General features: G+C 47.0%; 2 protein-coding genes across 2 annotated transcripts in view; one reads left to right on the forward strand and one right to left on the reverse strand.

Annotated features, from left to right (window-relative positions):
* The window catches only part of ARHGEF33 (Rho guanine nucleotide exchange factor 33), a 31758-nt gene extending 19196 nt beyond the window's left edge, over positions 1–12562 (forward strand). The window contains exons 6-16 of the mRNA XM_040553129.1: positions 182–324; positions 1134–1193; positions 2425–2640; positions 3301–3430; positions 3993–4125; positions 4963–5091; positions 5924–6007; positions 6687–6835; positions 7693–7878; positions 8787–9540; positions 11318–12562. Of these exons, the coding sequence (XP_040409063.1) occupies positions 182–324; positions 1134–1193; positions 2425–2640; positions 3301–3430; positions 3993–4125; positions 4963–5091; positions 5924–6007; positions 6687–6835; positions 7693–7878; positions 8787–9540; positions 11318–11455 (2122 nt within the window). The 3' untranslated portion in view covers positions 11456–12562. The remainder of the gene's footprint in view (positions 1–181; positions 325–1133; positions 1194–2424; positions 2641–3300; positions 3431–3992; positions 4126–4962; positions 5092–5923; positions 6008–6686; positions 6836–7692; positions 7879–8786; positions 9541–11317) is intronic.
* The window catches only part of SOS1 (SOS Ras/Rac guanine nucleotide exchange factor 1), a 64820-nt gene continuing 53821 nt past the window's right edge, over positions 4017–15015 (reverse strand). Inside the window, exons 22-26 of the transcript XR_005818594.1 lie at positions 11136–11238; positions 7753–9420; positions 6729–6803; positions 5038–5251; positions 4017–4104 (exon numbers count right to left, since the gene is read on the reverse strand). The gene's annotated coding sequence lies outside the window, so the exon portion shown is untranslated. The remainder of the gene's footprint in view (positions 4105–5037; positions 5252–6728; positions 6804–7752; positions 9421–11135; positions 11239–15015) is intronic.

The raw sequence follows: 15015 nt of genomic DNA on the forward strand, positions 1-15015 counted from the left end.
CCTATAAGCAGTGAAGTTACTTCCATAACATTGTTCATGAACTTCATGCATCGAATCCAATTCCTTTCCTAGTATCTGCTGGAGTTGTCCTACTTCTGACTCTGTGCTTGTACTGCTGACTGCCACAAGTGCAGCATAGGATTCCTGTTTTCCAGCTGTCTCATTATTTGTGTTTGTACAGAAGAGCACAGAAGGATGATCACAGCTCACAGACAGTGCCTACACCTCTCCAGGGCAGCCCATTTCGATCCATTAACCTCCCAGAACCTGTGATGATCAATGAAGATTTTACAAGCCTTTTGCACAACGTGACTTATGAAAAAGGTAGGAAAGACAGTAGGCAAGTGCAGTGCCTTCCTCAGGAAAAAAGTCCAGAAAAGGTCACTGGTTTAAGAGGACACCATGTTTTACTAAGGAGTCATCAGCAGGAAGAGAATGGGGGTGCAGCACAGCTGCAGCACAGCTCCTGGGTCTGTGCATGCACCTCAGGGTTGTGTCTCAGTAACTCCTGGCCTCAACACTGGCCTGGATTCAGGAGATGCTGCTCTGTGAAAAGTGTTCCAAAAGCCATTTCTTGCCTCCTCCAAGAAAAGGGAAGTAGGCTGGATCTTCTTCCCTGATATGCTAGTGGCACAAACACACAACCAAGTAGAAGCCCCTGAAAAAAATGCTACAACCTGTGGAGTTGTTTTCATGTAAGGGAGCAGAGCACAGAAGGGAGGATCACAGGGACTGGACTGACAGAACATTTGGTGTCATTAAGGGGACACACCAGTGGTTCATTTGACAACGGGACATGGGAGCTGATACATCAGCTGGTACATATGCACACCGGGCTGGTGCTATCACTGCCAGCAAGGACAAGCCAGGACTGCTCGGGCTCCGAGGTCACACAACACTGAGCATAACAGGGACCCCACGTTAGCCCGCCTGCAAGTGCAACTGAAACAAAGACTGCAGGAAAAGCCACAACAGTAAGGAGTAGCTTTTTCTTCCATGGAGGATTAACAGGGGTGTTCCCATCCCAAAAATGTGAAAGGGTAGAAGATCTAACCATACAGACCGGGTTGGGCAGGAAGAAGTGTGCTTTACAGCCATCTTCCCTCATAACATTTCCCTTTGCTCTTCAACAGTGTCTGACACCAGGATCATGCCAATAGGAGACGGAAGTGTTAAGGTCGTAGCAGGTCCAGGTAGGAAAATATTGAATTGCTAAAAATACCAAACACAGTAGGACTAATTGAATTAGAGCACTTAATTTACTGCACTAAGAAATGCTTTCAGAGAATACATTTCACAAGCATGGCTTTCACTTCGCCATGGTCCCCTATTATCATACTTGTAGCTGAGATGCGAAGATAAATCCAGATCCCTGAAGTGCCAAATAACTGATGGACAATGCAACACACTGATATTCAGCAGGCAAAGACTTTGCTGCTTCTGCAGGTTCTAAGTGCCTTTGCAGAAAGGAAGAGTCGAGGCTCACTGGTAGGGCAAAAAATAATTGGAAAGCCATCCTGCCACTTGGGAAGAGATGGTCTTTGCAGTTACTACACACCAGTAGAGCTGGTGAGCTGATTATTCACCCACCAGCTTCCAGATTCCTCATAGACATGCCTGAATGCCTCATAGTCATGCAAAGGAGTTTCTCTGGCAAAAAAAAAAAAAAACGGTTAAGAACTGAGTGAAGGCCCTAGTAAGGGAACACTAAGGATCCTGGCCAGCAATAGGACACACGAGGACAACTGTCAGATGTTTGCAGTGTTCACTTGAAGCACTCACTATTCTGGACAGCTCTTTTGCTAGAATCCACTTAAAAAAAAAAAAGAAAAGAACAAAGCTATAGAAGATGGTTCATTGCAACCCAAATTCAAACTATTTGCATTAAAGTAATTCCAGACCAGCGGCACTACTTTACCCTCTCCTACATTCTCTGTGATTTAATAGCCTCAGGCTATCAGTCCTGCTACTGCTTATATAATCACTACTGAAAGCTTTAAGAGCAATGACAGTTTACGTCTATTAAGAGTGGCATTTAAATCTTATTTACATTTTGTATTCCAGAATACCTGTCAATAAACTTGTTGTATTAACAAGTCCTTAAGCATCCCAAAACCCTATAGTGCAACCGTACTTGGCACGTATCTTTTTTCTTTTCTAACTGGTATCTGATTCTGGACCTTATTTGGTCTGAAAATAAGTGATGGGAGAGTGCAAGCCTGGTTCTGCGGAAGTGCTCACCAACTGCACTTCCATTTGTAGTTGTAAATTAACTCTACAAGGCTATACCACCTGCAAAGCAGGGAGAATGCTTCAAGATCCCCTTCCAGCACATTACGTGGATGATAACGCAGGTAATCTACCAGCTGTTGTATAACCTATCAACTAAGACGTCATGACCCATGCAGCTCTTTGCCATTGCAGGACCAACCCTGGAGACAGACGACAGCCTCAAGCCTTCCTTGACAACAGATGGCCAGTCAAAGGTGCATCTGCCATCAACAGTATGGAAGCAGCCCAAGGACACCAAGGACTGGGGAGACGAATACATCTCCAAAGAGCAACCAGAAAGAGGGAAAGACATGGGCCAAAGCAGATACAGCTCAGCTGACAACATTATATGTGAACCCTCTTTGGCTGGTAAGGGCAGAGGGGAAAGAAAACGTGGGCAGAGAGTCTCAAAGCTGCACTCGCACCTGGCGTGAGCTTGTAATTACGTTTTCAAGATGGAGACATACAAGCCAGTCTTCCCTGCTGGGAGGGAATACCTCAGAGTCTCCAAGACTTCTGGTCTTTATTATTGCTGGCCTGTGCCATCAGAAAATACACAAACACGTTCTGCAGCCAGGACACCCATTCCCCTTTCCAAGACCCGGCAGGTTCAGAATATTAGCGGGGTTGTGGACAGTGCAGCTAGTTACATGGGTGAAAAGTACAGCTTCTCATTCTGTGGGAAACTTGATGTGAATCCCTGGTGTGGGTTATTTTGCCTTTGATAGCTTTAATTTTTCCTAAGATATCAGGGAAAAAAGCGTAATTCACAGGGCAGAACACATTTGCTTTGCAGCTTTCTTAGCAAGCAATGCAACTCCAGTCATATCTGGGGCACACTGTAGCACGAGGCTAGAATTCTGTATTTTGGGCAAAGCTGACACGGAGACAAGACATTGACCTAATTTTCAGCAGTTTCTGCTTTCATGACTTAATGTCAGTTCACCAGGGAAAATGTACTCTAACATGAGGCTGTCCTTGAGGTCAGCATTTCCTCATTTTTCAAACTTAACCATTATCTTCTGGAAGCCAAAAGGCAGAACATCGCTTTGGAGCTGCTGGAGTCAGAAAGGAAATACGTCATCAACCTTTCCCTGATCCTGAAGATCAAGGCCACATTGCAAGGGCCAGATGTGAAAAGGAGCACCAAAGAGAGAAGGTACTTCATTTAGTGTGCTCTCTCTTCTGGGGAATGTTCTTCAGTCTATTCTGCTTCACCCTCTTTACCACTTTTCTTTCATCCACACAGACCTTTAAACAATTAAAGCTTTTTTCCAGTTGAAAATCAGAGGCGGTGGGAGTTTTCTGCAGTGATTAAAGACTCTAAATAATAAGCCCCCGGCCAGTAGCTACCATCAGGTATCAATATATACAGACATACACATGTATTTACATGCTGATAAAGATCTGTGGGACTGACCCAGCTTAGCAGTTTTAAACAGCTTTTAAACAGCTCCAGTCAACTACACAATAAACTGAAGAGTCAGCCTAAGACACCTTCAAAACACTGAATAATAGTCTTTTTGGAAGAGGGTACCTGCATGCACACAGCAGTCAAAACAGGGCCTCCTGGTGCAATCAGGACTCCAACAAAAATATTTAATAATATCTGTGTGTATAGCAAACCTGTGCTGAGTGTCTGTGAATGCAAACTTCAGCAGTACAGGCTTTAAGGCTGAGCTTCTGCTCCCTGTAACTGGTCTGATATTGTCTCCCTTCAGTTTCTTCCCCAACTCCTTGCGGTACCTGGTCCAGCAGCACGTCGATTTACTTCACGCTCTCCAGGAGCGAGTCCTGAGCTGGCCACGCCAAGGGATCCTAGGAGACATCTTCCTGAAGTTAACAAACGACGAGGTATGTTACAAACCTTTCTAGACTCTCCTGCTATAATATATGACGTTTTAGCAGAATGATGGCCCACAGGCAAGCCGGGATACCTTTCAGTAGAAGGGCTGGACTGTGAAGCTGTGGCTAGGGTAACGCCCTTCCAGCCAGCCCCCTTTGAGTGCAGTCCCAGTATATCGTAGCCCCTCTTGGTTGGTCAGGGTGTCCACGTGCTACACCCACCTGGGGGCCCACAGGGACACAGCATGGCCTGGTATTAAATGAATGAACACAGACCTGATTGCAGGAGCTACACATGAGCCTCGATAGCTTGGATGTCTGTATTCACAGTGAAGGTATGAGAAGAGCCTAATTTTTTCATATGCTCCCCTCCTCCAATACATTCTGCTCAGTTTTGACAAGCAGGTGGGCAGGACCCTCATCCTATATGGTTTGTAGCTCCAAGTAAAACAGCCCCTGAGCTGTTGTATCATGTTGTCCATTTGTCCATAGGCCAGCACCTCCTTTTCAGCGTGAAGGTCTGCCCAACCCACAGCAAGCAATGGGACCTTTCCTAGAAGGATGTGTAAAATCCTGATCTGATGCTTTATGAGTTTTAAGACTCTTACATAAGAGAAAAATTTCTTCCTCTCCAGACTCCCTACCCCTCCCACCTGCTACAAAGTTTAATACACTATACTCAACAGCTGAGCCATTCTTTTACTTGTGAGTTAAAATGAAGTCCTGAGCCCTAAAAGCTTTATACAGTTAGCAGTTCTTCTGCACTGATGAGCTCCCAGGAGTGATCGGAGGGCTATCAACAGTTTTTCATTCTAGCTGGCTCTATGACCAAATATTTCTCTTAAGTTTCTTTGTTCTTTCTCCCCCCTCTGCTCTTTCCTCATTTATAAGAACAATTTTCTGGACTACTATGTTGCTTACCTGAGGGACCTGCCAGAATGCATCTCTCTGATCCACGTGGTGATCCTGAAGGAGGTAAACTTCCTGCGTGCTTCACAGACACGTTAATGGCAACATTCATGCCTGGCTTTCTTCCTGTTAGGCCTTCCCACAACAAGACTTTTCTGCCAAGCCAGTTGTTCTGTTACTGAATACCAGTTTCCTGAATGTTGCCGTGGCTGACAGGCATTTGCACCTACAAAAAGTAACTTTAACATGTTCACGACTGTGTGTAACCAAAACTGTATTCCTGCTGTGACGTGAAGTGGTATTTCAGATCAAACCTCCTAGAAAGCACACACATGCTATCCAGACCTGTCCTGGCCAAACAGAACGTCTCTGGAATAACAGAGGACCTGTCCAAACAGGGACACCAAATCTGAGGCTATCGGTGCTAAAGTGCTTCTTTAGAAGAGGAAAACAGTCTATACTGTTCAGCTTTAGGTATCTGGTCTCATCCTTGATTCTTGTTTTAAACTAGGGAAATTAAAAATGTAGTTTTAAAGTGCAATAACTAAATCACATGAATTTGTTTCCAAGACACCTGAAGGAGTCAATCTCACTTTGTTCAATTCCATTTGGGACTTCATTCTGAACAACAGTGTCTAGTTTCAATGGGGTTTCAATGAAATTTAACTAGCACACTTCAAACATACACCCCTACTTTATCAGGCTGAGTGTACCCCATAGATAACCGCCTGCTAACACTGCTAGAAGGATGAAGACCACTCTGTAGTCACACAACTGGTGTACTTCTCTGAACTGTTATGACTACTAATGGTAAAGCACTCATAAAAGACCAGAATTATTTGGAAGCAGGTACGCTTTATGGGTGGGAGAGACTCTGAAGTTGATTTCTCTATTTCAGGTAGAAGAAGAAATCAAATCTGATCTCTACATTCTGTTCTTCCATATAGTCCAGCGAATCCCTGAATACCTCATTCACCTACAGGTAGGGCCCCAGGATGGAAACTGTCTTGTTGAACCCTTATGACAAGGCATGACTTAACTCAAAGCCGGTACACAGGCATGTACAGCTACAGGGCTTCCGGCTAACTCAAAGGAAAAGCCAGCTGAGAACGACTTCATTTTCATTTTTTTACCTGAAGTTTGCTTCTGTTTGCCAGTTCACCCACTAGCCCTCACAGAACCAACCTCTCCCCTGGGAAACCAAGAGCTCTGTAACTCCTGTAACAGAGCTGGTCTCTTTGCTGAGTGATCCACATGCCTTTTAGCTGAAAGACTGAGAGGACTAGAGGCTGCTAGGGGTAAACAACTATTCCTATGCGAAGCTTGCTTAAAAACAGTTCACAGGAAGGCAATCTGAATTGTACTAAAATATTCAGACAAGGCAAAAAAATTATTTATCCAATGCTAAACTCAACCAGTTAGTCACTCACACCTCTCATGATTACATTTATGATAGTTACTCATGTATTTGCACTGGAATAGTAGTAGGTTGCAGGCCCTGTCCAAGTCCTTCAGAAACTGGTGCTGTCTAGAAAAGCTCCCATAACGCACAGGGCAGCGCCATGTACACTCTGGAGTGCTAATCTATGGTCCCAGATAGCACATTCTCCCCAGAAAGGGTTAGGACACCCTCCAAATTATCTGCTCTCCTCTGTGCCCAGAACGTCCTGAAGTTCACGGAGCAAGAGCATCCTGACTATTACCTGCTGCTGGTGTGTGTGCAGCGCCTCCGGGTTTTCATCTCACACTACAGCCTCCTCTTCCAATGCAACGAAGATCTGCTTATACAGAAGAGGAAAAAGCTGAAGAAGTAAGCACAACATCAGCTTATTCTCTCAAGCACCAGGGAAAGGGAGGTGTGGGGCCAGCCCGGTAACATGGGGTTTAGGTCCCAGGCAAGAGCAATGGGCACATTGCTCTACTGAAATAAAACAAAGCCCTATGCATATGAATGTTGAAAAAAGCCCACTATTGGCATTTGTTCTTCAAACTGAGGTCAGATTTGGGGCAGACCCTTCCACCTAACTCTAAGAGTGAAAGGGAATTCAGTTTAATCCTTCTAAACATAGCAGCCACACGTTTCTTCACAGCATTTGATTCCTTAAACTGATGGCAAAGTCACTCCCCAGTGGGAGAATACACTGGGACTTAACTGCTTCAGCAGCTTGGGGCCCTGCTGAACACCATGCATGTGGCCTGAAACCCCGCACAAGCTAACCAAAAGACTGGGAGAGAACAGCATTACTTTATTTTACTGAGGGAGGGGGGTGGGGGAAACAAATGCCTCCCATAACCTGTTTGAGGTGAAATGTGGCAGTACAGACCTTGAACGTAGATTCTCCAGTTGTGGTTCAGGAGTCTTTGCTGAAACCAGGAGACTTTACTAAAATCAAAATCACTGAGGGCGTAGCACAAGATCAGACTTTAAGGGAAGCTTCTCAATGTGGATGGTGGTAAAGGGCTGGAGCAGATCACTGGGGAGGGACTGCTATCAAGAGAGGCATTGAGAATAGGATAGAAAGCAGGATTCCTTGCTGACTGGGACAGATTAGGTAGAATAGGTCTTTCCTTGGGGTGGGAAGAAGTGCAAGGGAGTATTAAGGACTCTCCCAGCCCTGTTTTCTGTGATTCTACATGCTCGTGCTCATTCCCTGCCTTATTTCTTAGCACGACGATGGATTTCTCCTCCCTCAGGTCGTCCCTGGTGAAGCTGTACAAAGGACTCACCTCCCAGTGTACAAGCCAAGAGGTTTCTCCAACACCCAGCGCGACTTCTATCCGGGACAGCGGGATCCACTCTGAAGAGGCAATACAGTCGTTCCCACCAGCACCTTCCTCTGGCACGCCAACCCCGTAAGCCCATTATCCTAGCAGGCAGCTTTTAAAGTAGCCTTTTAACAGCATTTTGTGGCTGTTCTGCTTTCTTATATTATTCGACACTGACAAGAGTTCGGCTCCATCTTGGAGCGTCCCTCAAGTGGTAGCGTTATTAGATCAAACCTTAGCTTCCTTTTCACCTGACTACCCAAACCAATCTTCCTCCCCTCTCAGTCACTCCAGGCTACTGCCTTGGTAGCCTCAGCTGGCACCTCCCCAGTTTCCCCACATTCATCTCAAACTGGGGACCCAATCTGGGTCTGGGTGGGATCTCATCAGCACTGAGCAGAGGTGGGGAAAAAACAGCTCCCTTGACTCTGCTGGCCATGCAGCTCCTAACACAGCCCTGGACAGGGTCCGCATCCCCTGACGCAATACTCTCTGCTGGCTTACCTGAACACATGGAGGGCAGGAGCTTTCCAAGTACTCCTGAAAACTCCTGGGGACAGGGTCACCTTGAGAGAATCTCAACCACTTGAAATGAAAATCAGATCACAGGAAAATAAGACACAGTCCCTACATTACAGAAAAAAGGGAAAGGAAAGTAAAAATCCAGAACAGAGTTGAACAGGAGAGACAAGCAGCAGATGGCTTCTCCTTTCTGTTTTTGTCCATGTTGTGGTGTAGAGTACAAGAGTCAGCCAAAGCTACTGGACAAGTAGTCCTACCCCCACAGGTTTGATCCTGCTAACCCAGCCAAGCATTTATTTATTTATATCAGCAGGAACTCTGTTACTCTCCTCCAAGACATGAAAACACTTTGGGGTTATAAAACCAAGAGAACAGGGTGGGGCAGATGGGGGATATCTCTGTCATCCTTCAGTATTCCACTTCCTTTTGTTTTGTGTGTGTGTATGTGCGTTTGTTTGTTTCTTATTTTTAAGGCATTTGATGCCCCAGATGAAGAAACCCCAGCCAACTGTCATGGAGAACATCCAGGCTGTAAAGCCCCCTGACTGGGAAATGGAGAGTAGAAAACATGAGAGGCCAGAGAATATCCTTGCATCCTCTCAGCTCACGGAGCAAGAACTCAAGGCCCTGACAGCTCCCTTACAATCCATCCCTGAAATGGAGTATGAAGCACCACCTGCCGACGCTGTGGGAAACACGGAGAGAGCCATCAGGACCTCTGTGGAGCTGCTGCAGGATGCAAGGAACTTTGCACCAAGCTACGAAGAGTTCGACTACCCTGGAGAGGTGTTCACCCTGCCAGGCCCCTACGAAGATGATGCCTTCCAAAACCTCGCTCTCTTTGAGAATTGCTCCCCAGCCTCCTCCGAGTCCAGCTTAGACATTTGTTTCCTTAGGCCTGTTAACTTCACGTCAGAACCAGAGAGGACAGATCATGCCTTACAGCCGTTGCCTAAGAGCTGTACCCCCGTCAGTAGCAGTACTTACAAGCGCGAGATGTTCCACAGCAAAGGCAAGCAGCTGAGCAGGTCTCTGAAGGAGCTGCCGAGGAGCGCCGAGGGTGTGAGCTCCAGACTCTACAGCACACGGAGCAGCAGTGGGAGCCGGCTGCAGCAGAAGCAGGAGAGGAATGTCCAGCCTCACATGATCTCAGCCTCATCCCGAAGCTCCCAAAGGAGCTACTTCCCCCCACAGAGAGGAGCGGGTGAAAAACAGAGCTTTTTGGAAGTAAGGAGGCTTAAATAGGAGGAGAAAAAAAAAAAAAAGGCACGTGGTGGTGCAGAAGCAGCAACAGCAGCAGGAGAAAGATCTCAGATACAGTTAGGGCAGAACTTGCCAAACTAGCTTCCAAATCCACACATTCAAAGCCCTCATCTGCATGCACATGCCCAAGGGAGGGAACAAGACACAGGACAGCTCCTTTTCACACACAACTACCCCAGGGCCAAACACGGGCATGAGGCACACAGCTGGCTGAGTGACAGATAGAGCACCCTTGGGATGAGCTAGCCTCTCATGCATCTCTAGCTGTCACTGAGCTTCCCCCACGAGCAAACGTTCTACCTGATCAGGGTCATTAAGTGTGAGCAAACCCATTTGAAATGACTGCTATAGGGTGGCAACCAGTTAAAAAGGTGCCTTTTTACCTGCTATGAGGAGGTGCTGAGTTAAGAAAACCAAGGGATTTAGCATCAGATTCTCAGCTGGCTCTGCTGAACTCAGCCCATTTACACTAACTGGTCCATGGGCTTTGTTTCACCTGTGTTTGTTGCGTGGATCATGAGTCATGCTAAAGTCTGTGGAAAAAAATGACAGAGCCCAGCAACAGTGTCCTCCTCCCTCAGACAACCACTGGCATGGCAGGCAGCGCTCCTGTCTTTCAGGGAGGCTGGATCTTGCAGTAACAATGTCTCTCTAGTTTGCAGGTTGCAGTGCCTGCTCAGAGTCAGCTTTGGGCTGCCACAGACAGGGGAGAAGGCCCTTAATGAATATCCAGGCCGTACACCCTCCACGCTTCCGTGGGAAGAGGCCAAGGGTGCTGTGAAGAGCTTAGCTAGCTTCTTCAGCGCCACCTGGAGAAAAACCCTCCTGGTGAAAGGAGGCAAGCTGCAGGTGAGGCTGTAAATGCAGATGAGGATGGGAGGAAAGCTCCAAAGGCCTGATTGAAAAGGCAGCAGGGAAACCTCAGAAGAGAGAGAGTGAGTGAAGAAGCCCAAGTGAGTGAAGAAGTGAAACAGGGGAGATGAGGCAGAGAGAGAAGAGGCATAGGGACAGAGCCCATCCAGAAACAAGAGCCTGTGAGCTGTCTATCAGTCACCTGCGCAGAGCTACAGCCCACAGCAGGGTGTAGGTGGGGAGCTAGTCCAAAACTGCAGGACATGCTCTCCCCCACAGAGCAATAGAGACTGCTGTGGCAGTTGTGGGCAGAACTGGAGAAAAAGAGGCTTGTCCCCAGAGCCATTCTGAGGGGAATTCGGCACTCTCCTGCAAGTGGAAGAGATCTTTTAGTGGCACATTTACCACAAAGTATGTGTGCTACCAAAGCTCCCTGCCCCACAGATACGAAATCAGGGAGCAACAGAGCCAACAGAAGCATCTCTCCCACCATAGCAGCTCAGGAAGCCTCCCTGTCCTAGGGTAAAGAGAGCTCACAAGCAAGGAGGGGGTGGGAAGGAGCTGCTCCTTCAACTCTCCATGCTGGCTCACTCCCTTGTTGGCAATAAAAAGGGGCTAGTAAGACCACCTAACTGAAAATCTTAACAAAGGCGGCTCCAGTTCCCTTTAACAGCATTTCTTTCTCCACAACTCTGCCAATGCCTCACCTTCACAGAGCCAGCAACAAGCTCTCTGCAGAGGTACTGCTGAGGCCCGAGCAGTGTGTTGTCTCCCAGCCCTGCCAGCACCTCCTCACCCACCAGGCCCCTCCTAGCACAGAGAGAGAGAAAGAAAAGGGGACAAGGATGTGAGGTTGCAAACACTGGTTAAATTGTCTTTTCCCTTTTAGGAGCTCCATGCAGAAGACAACACCAGGTTCTGCCAGAAGGATGACAATGAGCAAACATCCTTCAGCGACCACAACCCGCGGCACGAGCCCAAGGGGGGTTTCCGGAGCTCCTTCCGCAAGCTCTTCAAAAAGAAATAAGCAGCCCCAAAAAAAAAGGCAGGCCACAGCCTAAGCGCGGCAGTGCTTCCCCAGGTCCCTGAGGGTGGAGACAGACAGCGAGGCCCCGAGATGTCCCCCGACTAACACAGTAGGCGGAGGGGTGGGGGAGAGGAGACTGTCACAACTGCCTCACAAACGCGTTCTGCTCTTCCTAGCACAGGGGAGGGCCAGGCTATGGGTTGGAGCAGAGCTCAGGCAGCAGGTCCAGAAAGCACAGGAACTTGCTAGCTTTTACCCCTGCCTGACTTAACTTTCCTCAGAGTTTTGGAAAGCTTGAGCCAAATCCCATTATATTCTCCTCCCCCTCATCCCTCAACACTGCTTGATTTGCCACACATCTTTGCTCTTCCAAATACAAGCCAGGCCTAATTTGGGCTCACCCGCAACAAAGGGATTGCCTTTGCAGCCTTGGCATCCTGGCCTGAAGTCTGAAATTCCCCTCTTTCCTCCGCTTTCCAAAGAAAAACCACCATCAAAGATGTCTTCCAGGAGGCCAGCTCACGCTACCCAGTTGGTTTGAGAAGGACTAACAAGCAACAGCTGAAGCACCTGGGCTTTGTACTGCTTCATCAGCATCATCCCTTTTTTTTGGACTTGCATCACTCCCTGAAATCCTCCTCCACCTTTTAATCGATGCACTGTTGTTTCTTGAATTGCCTCCTCCTGTATGAATCTCCACTCTTGCTGGAGACAGATGACCAGGGCCTGCCACAAGAGACAAAGACTCTCCTCCATTCTACACCTACGGTGGATCAATGCTGACACTGCAGCAGTCAACCAGCTCCCCATATGCAATACATCTTAAATACTCTTTGCTAACTCTCTTTTGACCTGGCACCACCTTACAAGCCCAAGCACATGAAGCACCCTGCTGTGGAGTAGTTCTTCTATAAACAATTGAGGCACTAGGGCAGGAAAGCCAATGGTGCCCCAAGTTCAAAGTTAGAGCATTCCTTCATGCACAAGGATACGCTTCTCCCCACAAAGCGGTACACATGCCCTCCCCACATCTCAACATGACAAACCCTTGGCAGCACCATTCTTTGTAGAAAACTACAGATTTTGTCTTTTTAGACGATACGGAGAGAAACAAAGCCTTCTGGTGCATTATCCTTGCCACACCCCAACAGCTCGTTGGTACAGGACTGTGACATTAGCTTAAGTTGGGACATGAGGAGGGCAGTTTGAAGAGGAAACATGGTTTTACCACCCTCTTTTGGCAGGGTTGTGATACTGGTCTATCGTAAAGGACAGTTTCACCTGAAAAGATTGTGAACTATCTGCATGGGGCCTCTGGGGAGTAGGGGTGCAAGGCTGTGAGATTAGAGGCTTGGGACTAACACCACCTCAGGGTGACTGAATCTGGTGCTGAGAAGAGCACCCACCATGCTGTACGGCTCTCCAGGCAGCGGCGATGGTACAGGGAGGGCAGGGAAGAGGTGTCCTTGCCACAGTGGCTCACCCTCTGAGGCAGACCCAGGGCCTACAGCTCTCCCACAGTGCCAACTGAAAGCATGTGCCATCTGCTTTTCCTCCTCTGTTGGAGAGGAAGAGGTGGGTAGGAAAAGGGTTATTCACACCTAAAACAAACAAAACCCGTTATTTATCACAGTCAAAGTTTTCCCAACACTTCAAGAAAGCGACCAAACTAAAACTTCAGAGATGAAAATGTCACAGATACCTGCCCCATAGATTTTACTAGACCCAAAATAGCTGCCAAAAATCCACCTCTCCTCCTTCTGAGGTGAGGGCGGGGGAATATATCCTTTCTTTCTTTGTTTTGCATCTTTTGGAAACTATTCTGGGAAGATTTATTATTTATAGTTTTTAATGACAAAAAGAATTCCATCTCTCCATTCCTCACATTCTCATTAAATTACAAATTCTCTGGCCCTTCCCAACCAGAGCTGCTCCACACTGAACAGCCACTGCATCACCAACACACCCCTAGAACTTCACAGCTCTCAGTCAGACAGTGCATAGCCCAGAAAGAAATACATAGTAAGAGCCAAGTATTTGTAACTGAGCCATCAGCAAAGCCTGCTTGTTCTGCAGAGATAACAGCCATGGGCAGACCTACTTGTTTGTCCATGGACCCAGAGTTTTATCAATATGGGTGAGTTTCCTTCCCCACATCATCCCTATCCTGTCATGCTGAATTTACTTGCTGAGAATTATATTATTTGGATTTTGAATTTTAGTCCACTGTAATGCACTGATGCTGTCAAGGGCTCTGAGTCTTGTGTCTTCGGGTATCATACATAACAAGATCTCTGTCCTTCACAGAACAAACTTGTTCCTCACACTTGCCAGACAGATGCCAGGGTAGAAACAGCAAAACAAGAAAAACCTACGTGCTAACATCTCCTGGGTGAGGAAATCCTTCTAGAGTGGCAGACCTTTGCTTGTAAAATGCACATGGATTTTAGCTTCTGTTTTAGTGATTTAAGGCATGGTCAGAATTGATGGTTATTATTTCTTTCTGATCCTGTATGACTTCTTACTTCCAGGCCTATATTTATCATTTGAGATATCCTGAGTATTTCCTTGTACCTGCTCAGAACTTGCAAAATGTAAATAAAACAAATGAAAACTGCTCAGCACCACAACAGAAACACAGCCTCTTGCAGGATCTGACCCAACTTCACCTTTAGTATGTGTATGTACTCTGGAATATTTTTCTTCCTGTGCCAAATAAATGTTGCTTTTAAATAATGCTGCTGCTTCTTTTACACTGAATCAGACATAAGACTGCATGCATTAAAAGCAGGAACATGTTTCCTAAGGCCCTTTTGGAGGCGACATCATTGACAAAACCCTGTTCCCCTGAGCACACAGACTCACGTAAGAAGACTGTTTCCATACACCTTATTTCTAGGCTCTGAACCAGAACTCAGCTAAAAAGCTCTTGCTCTCTCTAGACTTCTGGTCAAGATCTGCTCCTGCTGTTGGTGCAGCTCAGTGGGACATTTCTTCAGTGCCACTCTCCATCTCTTCCTGCTGCCACTGCTACAGACGTAAGCCTTCACAAAAAAAACCACAAGCCTAATCCACTGACATACCCAACACTGTAATTTCAACTATCCAACTCTGCAAGAGATCTTAGTGCATTCCTGTATGAATAACAAGTATGTCACGTATCAATTCAATCAAGAATAATTTTTAATGATTCCCTCTTTAATCAAGGGGGGTAACCTCAGCCCTGGTGCTTTTGCCTTCCCGTGTCACATAGTACCTGCAAGCACAAGTAACATCCCTACTACTGCTCCCTGCAGCCTTACATCCCTCGGGACAGCAGTCTCAAAGATAAGAATACACCAGCTGAGCTTGACATCAACAGCAGAAATACAGTTTGACTCCTGTGCACACCTACTGGGGTGTTTCCTCGTCAATTCCCCTTCAGTCACGTGGATGCAGAACATGCCTACCAGCTGCTGGGAACAGCCAATGCCTGAGACAGCCCCCGAGCAGACACGCTCTCATCATGGCTGTGACTGTCCTAGATCACCTCTCCACAGCTTTACTCCCTGCTTAAGGCA

The sequence above is a fragment of the Cygnus olor genome, chromosome 3 (assembly GCF_009769625.2).
Source record: "Cygnus olor isolate bCygOlo1 chromosome 3, bCygOlo1.pri.v2, whole genome shotgun sequence".
NCBI classification, from domain to species: domain Eukaryota; kingdom Metazoa; phylum Chordata; class Aves; order Anseriformes; family Anatidae; genus Cygnus; species Cygnus olor.